General features: G+C 62.7%; 1 protein-coding gene across 1 annotated transcript in view; it reads left to right on the top strand.

Moving 5' to 3' along the window:
• Nucleotides 1-6,911, top strand: part of ARSG (arylsulfatase G) — an 18,963-nt gene that overhangs the window by 9,251 nt on the left and 2,801 nt on the right. Inside the window, exons 8-9 of the mRNA XM_009894768.1 lie at nucleotides 196-304; nucleotides 5,022-5,142. Coding sequence (XP_009893070.1) covers nucleotides 196-304; nucleotides 5,022-5,142 — 230 coding nt within the window. The remainder of the gene's footprint in view (nucleotides 1-195; nucleotides 305-5,021; nucleotides 5,143-6,911) is intronic.

The following is a 6,911-nucleotide window of genomic DNA, read 5'->3' as shown; positions in this document are numbered from 1 at the left end:
TCTCTTTTAAAAACTCCTGGAACTCTTCTCCCTGCCCTGACCCAGCTCCGTCTCCAGTGAAATCACCCTCCGCTGGGGTCATTTACTCCCTCTCTGCCTCCGAGGAGTTCCTTTCCCAAGGAAACTCCGGGATCAGGAGTTTGTCCCATCGATGCAAAGCAGCAGGATGCTGAGCGCTGCCCTTTTCTCTTGCAGGTGGGAGCTCGGCGAAGCAAACGACCTGGGAAGGAGGGCACCGGGTACCGGCGCTGGCGTACTGGCCCGGCCGCATCCCCGCCAAGCGGACGAGCCGCGCTCTGCTCAGGTAGGATCTCATCGGGAAGCGGGACAACCCCTTTGCCCCAGTTTGGAAGGATGCACCGTCCCCGCGCTAGGACCCAGGTGACGATCTGGATTTGGCAGCAGGAGCTGCCCACACTGGTTATTTGCCTGCCATGTGCCAGACTCCGTACTTTTGTCCTCCCCTGAGCCCGTAACACTTAATGCTTCGGCAAAGAGGAGTTGAAAGGGCTTTTTGTGAGGCTGGTGGATTGGCGTGAGCAGGCTCCGTGTGCCTCCTGGCCGCGGTGGCTGAGTGCCTCCCGATAATTAAAAGATGACGATGTTCTCTCTCTCCACCAAGAAGCAGGCTTAGGCTTTGTGGTTTGTGAATGGCTTTCTGTGGAGGAGGGTGCGGTTGTGGGAAAGGCTGGCCGGAGCGATGGTACTTGCAAATGGGCGCAGGATGCGGCCGGGCTGGGAGGTAGCGAGCGACTTTTGCTGTTTCCAGCGAGAGCGGAGGGGAAGGGCTGCAGCCGCCCGCTCCTCGCCTCGCCGCGGAGCCCTGGGGGGCGCGGAGGGGCCCTTATTGCAGCAATATTGCGCCTCTCCTTGCAGCAGTTGCACCTCTGCATGCAGCGCTTGCAGCTCTCCGTGCAGCGCTTGCAGCTCTCCCTTGCAGCCACTGCCCCCCTCTTTACAGCCCTCCTTTGCAGCAAATGCAGCGTGGGGGGCACAGCCTGGGCTGGGGGCGGCGCGGTGGGATGCCCCGTCCCTTTTCGTCCCTTGAAGCGCATGGTGGTGGAGGGCAGGGAGCAGGGGGGAGTTGCTGGGTGTTGGGAAACTGTTCCAGCTGCTGGAAGCGAGTCCGAACTGGTGGGCGCTGGAGGCACTGGGTGTTTCTAAGGTCGATGAGATAAGCTGGAGCCACTTACTCCTACATGGCCTAAGGGCAGCTCTGGGAGCTGGATTTTTGCAAGTGGGGGAAGGTTCAAGGCGTGAGGTTGGGCACTGACGTCCGGTGGAGGGGATGGGGTGCCCGCAGCACCCCTTGGGTTTCACCTCCAGTCCCTTCCTCTCCCCGGCTGGGCGATGGACCGACCACTGGGACACGGCGCAGAGCTGCCAACCTGTGCCCGCTCGGTGCAGGAGCGGTGTCATCCCCATCCCGCTGTCCCACCATCCTCCTCATCCCCCTGCGCACGCTGCAGCCCTGCAGCCAAGCCCAGGCATTGCCTTTATCTCCTCAAAGACCTTATCTCCTGCATTTCCCAGCTCCAGTCCAGCAGGTTGGACAGCTGGAAATATAGAAAACCGGTGGCAGCACAGGCTTTGCTGCACGCTGGGCGCTCAGAAAGTGGCTGTGTGGCTCCCCAGGAGTCACAGCACACCCAGCATCCTCCCCAGCACAGCCCAGCATTGCCGTGGGGCCATGCCCGGATGATGCCCAGCTGTGCAGGGTGATGCCCAGCTGTGCAGGGTGATGCCCAGCTGTGCAGGGTGATGCCCTGGCATCAGGGAGAGACAACCCCCTGTTTGGGAGGCAGCACAGAGCCAGCCTAGGGGATGCGAGCGATGGCTCATGCTCAGAAAGGTGTCACCACTGTGGTCCTGGCCACGGCCTGAGCTCTTGGGCAGGGGAGGCAGAGGGACGTGGAGGGACGTGGAGGGACGTGGAGGGATGTGGAGGGATGTGGAGGGATGTGGAGGGATGTGGAGGGCAGGGGCTGCCCGGTGCTCGCAGTGTGTCGGGGCAAGTGGCTTTGCTGTGCACCTGGAGTCACCCTTGGGGACATCCCTCGGTGGACAAACATGTGAAATAGGGCGGTTGAGGACTTGTCCCCGCAGCTGATGGGGAAGACCAAGAAGCTGGGGAGGGATTGAAATCTGCGTGCAGATGCGGCTGGGAGTCCTCTGTACACAAGGAAGGACCTCTCTCTGGTGGGATCCCCCGGGAAGGGCTGGAGCTGGGCAAGGGCAGGCAATAACCGCCTGTGTGAGCCTCCTTCTGCCCCCCAGGTGATGAAGGTGCCGGCAGCCTTTGCCATCCGGCTTGGGAGAGAGCCTGCACCTCGCCTCTCCCCGGCACCGCTCGGCTTCGCATCCTCCCCAGCGCCGGGGTGAGCGAGGGTGGGCGTGCCCGGGGGCCGGGGAAGCTGAAGCCAGCAGAGAAATGCTGATGCATCGTCGCAGACCTGCACCCGCACGCCGGTTTCTGCAGAAAACTGCCTCGTCGGCTTTTCTTAATTGTATTTAATTGTTGGAGCCTCCCGCCGTGCTTCTGCCCTTCCTTGCCCCAACCCGAAGTAGGGCACGGAAGAAATAGGTCAGTGGGGTGGTGAAGAAGAAGCAAATTACACCACCCTGGCTGCGCCGGCGGCGTGGGGCTGGGCAGGTTGGGCGAGCCGGTTGGGGTGCGGGGAGAGCTGGTTCAGCTGCCTGCAAGCTGCCTGCAGCTGCCTGCGCCGCGCCATCGCCGGGGCAGGGCAGCACTCCCTGCTGCCGTCGTGCAAGTGATGCTCATCGCCAGCACAGCACCGAGGGGCAGAGCTGCCCGGCCCCGGGCGCTGCCGGCCCCTTTTCCCTCAGTATTTGGGGTGGCAGCAGAGTACTGGAGTGATTTTATTTATTAAACCTCTCTTGGCCAGGGCAGGGGGTTGCCAGTGGGGCTTCCCCTTCCCCTGCAAGCGTGGCTTCTCTTGCTTGGCCACCAAGATGTGCCTGCCGGCGGGGCCTTTGCTTTGATACCAGCTTTGACCAAAATCCTATTTTTTCATGCCTTTTTCCACGGGGTGCATCCACCGAGGGGATCTTTGACCATCTCTGCCCTCAGTCGTGTTGTCCTCCCACCTCGGTGACAGTTTCCAGCGGTCCCATCCACTGGATCGGGGCCGTTTGGTACAACCACGCGAGCATCCATATACACCGTGCCGGGGACCGGATCCCGAGGGTGCTGAGCACCCGTGGGACCGGGAGCGCGCTGACCGGGTCCTGCCCTGGGCTGCCATTTGGGGTGGACCCGGGCTGACCCCAGCGAGGTGCCTGCAGGGATGTGTCCTGCCTTGGGTGCAGCGGGGAGCCAGAATATTTTTCGGCGCCTCCCGGCTCGCCTGGCCGCTGGGGCCGTCCCCGCGAGCGCGCCGTACCGGGGCTGCCTCTCAGCAGTGTTTGTTCTTATTTGTTCTCTCCGTCTCTTAGCAGCTAAATTAAAACTCGTCGAATGGGAGAACCGGGGGCCCTTAAGCCCTGGGCTCTTCTCTCTCTCTCTCCGCTCGCGCAGCCGCCGTCGCGCACCGGGCAGAGGCAACGCGGTGGCAGGACCGGGATGGCAGGACCACCGCAGCACCCGGGGTACCCCCAACGCGGGGGACCTGGTGTTTTCACCTCCCCCAGCAATTTCCTTGCCCCAACTCAGCCCGCTCCCCCCCAGATTTCGACACCCTCCCCCCCCGCCGTGCTGCTGGCACGAGGGTTTGGCAGCCGGAGGGCTGTGGGCTGAGTCCTTGCCACCGGTGGCTCTGCCGGCTCATCTGCTGTGCCATGGCCTCGTCCCTGGGGAGGGCAGTGCTGGGATGTGTCACTTGGCCACGCTAACACCCTGCTGTCCCTCGGGGCCGTGGGACACCCCTGGTGCGAGGTGTCTTCTTTTAGAGGTGTGGGGTCACGCCACGACCACCTCTGCGAGCGGGAGGGAGGGATGCGCTCGGTGGTGGCGGGGGACGCTTGTGCCTCGCAGGAGCGGGCCGCAGAGGGTGGGGGGCAGACGCAGGGGCGGCGAGCCGGCCGTCCCCCATCCCACTGGAGCTGAGCCTAAACCCCACTGGGCAACACAGCTGGTGGAGGGGGGAGCCCATGCCCAGGCTGCGCTGGGGGGTGGCAGCAGGGCTGGGTGGTCCCCGTCCCACCCCAGCAGGGACTTTGCTCGACCTGTGGTCCCTCCGTTCCGCGGGGACCCCCCGTTCTGTCCCTGGGGCCACAGCCAGCAGGCAGGAAAGCGGAGGCTCTCCCCTTCTGCATCCTTATGGGGCCGGAGGGACACCGGGTCACTCACTCCCACCCTGCGTCCCCCCACGCCGGGAAGCAACCAAGGGTGAGCCCCGGGCGCTCTTTTGTGGCTGAGGCCCCTGAAAAACCCGAGGTTTACGGTGGAAATGCTGACGGGCGTTTTGGTGGGAGCGCACAAAACAGCACCGCTCTCATTTTCCATTCTGGCCGCGACGGCTCGTGCTGCGCCATGCAAAAGCGAGACCACATTTTCCTGGGGCGACGGGATCTGCTGTCATTGGCGTAAAAAGTCCCTGTGCTAGCACTTTCTCCGCAGGGTGACCTGCTGCCTTCCCCGCATGTCCCCGGGAGGGGGGACGGACAGACGGGAGGGTGGCGGCGGTGGCGGGGGGGGGGTGGGGGTGCCCGCCGTGCCCCTGCCCCGCGGGTGCGGGGTTTGCCGGGCGCGGGGAGCGGCAGATCCTTGGCTGAACCCGCAGCGCCTGGCGAGCAGCCGCGCCGGGGGTGGGAGGTGTGCGACGTGAGGGCTTGCCGGGGCCGAGTCACCTCTCGAAACCAGTTTTAACCTTTTCTGCAGAGCTCGGCTGTCGGGATGGGCTCTGGGAAGCAGCCACCCCCCCCTCACCCCACCCCTCAAAGCACTCCCCTGCCATCAGGGCATCCCCCCCGAGCGAGGGGCTGCGGGGCGCAGGTGGGGTTGGAGGGACCCCGCGGGGATCTTCGCTCCTTGCTCTGATGAAAGCCACCTCTTTTCCCAGCATCCTGGACATCTTCCCTACGCTGGTGGCCCTGGCCGGGGCGGCGCTCCCCCCGAACAGGCGCTTCGACGGCTTGGACGTGTCCCCGGTTCTCTTTGGGTGGTCGGATGTGGGGCACAAGGTAAGACAGAGTCACCCCCCCGGTGACATCCCCCTCCTGACAGCAGGTCCCACCGCCTCTGAGCTTAAACAGGTAAGCGGAGCGTGGAAAGGCTCAGAGCTGGTGATGTGCAGATCCACGGGAGCATCTTCCCCCGGGTCCGGAGGAGGAGGAGAGCCGGAGACGGCCGGTTGCTGCACCGGGGCTGGGCTTGGGGTACCGGAGTAAAAGGGCTTTTGGATTAGCGAAGGGTTTTTTTAGCTAAGAGAAATGCTTTGTTGATAAATCTGGGATTATAGGTGAAAATGCCTATGCATGCAGCCCGGCGTGCCTTCCCGTGCGCTGGCAGGGCTGTGCCCGCCGGCTCCGGGGGCCACCGTCCCTGGGGATGCTTGGGCTTGCCTGCCCCCATGGCAAGCCCCACGGTGCCCGGCACGGCGTGTCTCCTTCCCAATTGCAAAAGGTACGCCAGTGTGGGAAACAAAAGATCCCAGGAGCTCAGACCTGGTTTTACCCGCCTTGTTTATCTTCCCAGCTCGAGCCTTAATGAAGCCCTCCTTCTCCCAGCTCCTTGGCTGGGGAACGTGCCCCTTACTGGTGTTCAAGTGGGGCAGCCCGCCCCGTACCCTGCAGCTCTGCCCGTACAAAAGGAGCTGCTGACAGCTCTTTTAAGCCTAAAAAACGCAGTTAGCAGAACAAGCAGTATGGCGATGCATTTTTCTCGGTGTTGCACAAGATTTCTGCAGAACCAAAAGAAAAAGACAAAAAAAAAAAAAAAAAAAGAAAAGTGGCTTTAATAGCAGTCCCACAGATAAAGCCTGATTTTGCTTTTAAAGTCCACCCTCCTGCGAGCACCGCGAGCCAGCTCCCAGCGGGGATCTTGGATTTGCTTTCTGCGTCCATCAGGGTTTTGGTATTTGCTTCGTATTTATGGAACCCTCGCTGAACCGTGAGACAAAGCGGGGAAGCGGATGGGATGCGGCTAGCGTGCTCCGCTGTGCTCCTCGGGATTAACCCTCTTCTCCTGCGCCTGTGGCGCTGGGAGCGGGGGACCGGCAGTTTGCTGGGAGCGATGGTTTACTGGGAATGATGGTTTGCTGGGAGCGATGGTTTGCTGGGAGCGATTGTTTGCTGGGAATAATGGTTTGCTGGGACCGATCGTTTGCTGGGAATGATGGTTTGCTGGGAGCGATGGTTTGCTGTGAATGATGGTTTGCTGGGACCCATGGTTTGCTGGGAATGATGGTTTGCTGGGACCCATCGTTTGCTGGGAATGATGGTTTGCTGGGACCCATGGTTTGCTGGGAGCGATGGTTTGCTGGGTGTGAGGGCATGGTGGAGCCCATGCCAGATGTTCCCACGTGTTTCAGACCAAGGAATAAAGTCCTGAGCTAAAAGCAGGCGCTACCCCAGGCTTCCCCAGTGTCACCCCAGGCTGCCCCAGTGTCACCCCAGGCTTCCCCAGTGTCCCCCCAGCCCAGTTTTTTTTTTTGGAGGTGGTTGTTCCGCTGCCGGGGGCGAATTAACCCCTGCAGCGCTGAGCCGGGGGGCACAGCTGGGTTGTTCCTGCCGGTCCCGCAGCACGAGCGGAGTGGGCATCCCCAGGGGATGCAATCCCACTGCCCACGCTGCTGCTGGACGGGGTGACCTTGGGGACACACACACACTGCACCCCCCTGCTCCATCCCCACGGGGTGATGGGGAGCAAGCGCGTGTCCCCGCTCCCTCCCCTCTTGGCTCCCTGCCTTTCCTCTCCCGTTGCGAGCGGCTGACAGCAAACCCTCCACCCC

Source organism: Charadrius vociferus, unplaced genomic scaffold, assembly GCF_000708025.1.
Source record: "Charadrius vociferus isolate BGI_N301 unplaced genomic scaffold, ASM70802v2 scaffold321, whole genome shotgun sequence".
Lineage (NCBI taxonomy): Eukaryota > Metazoa > Chordata > Aves > Charadriiformes > Charadriidae > Charadrius > Charadrius vociferus.
The sequence above is the reverse complement of the archived record's forward strand: the minus strand, read 5'-3'. Positions and strand labels throughout refer to the sequence as shown.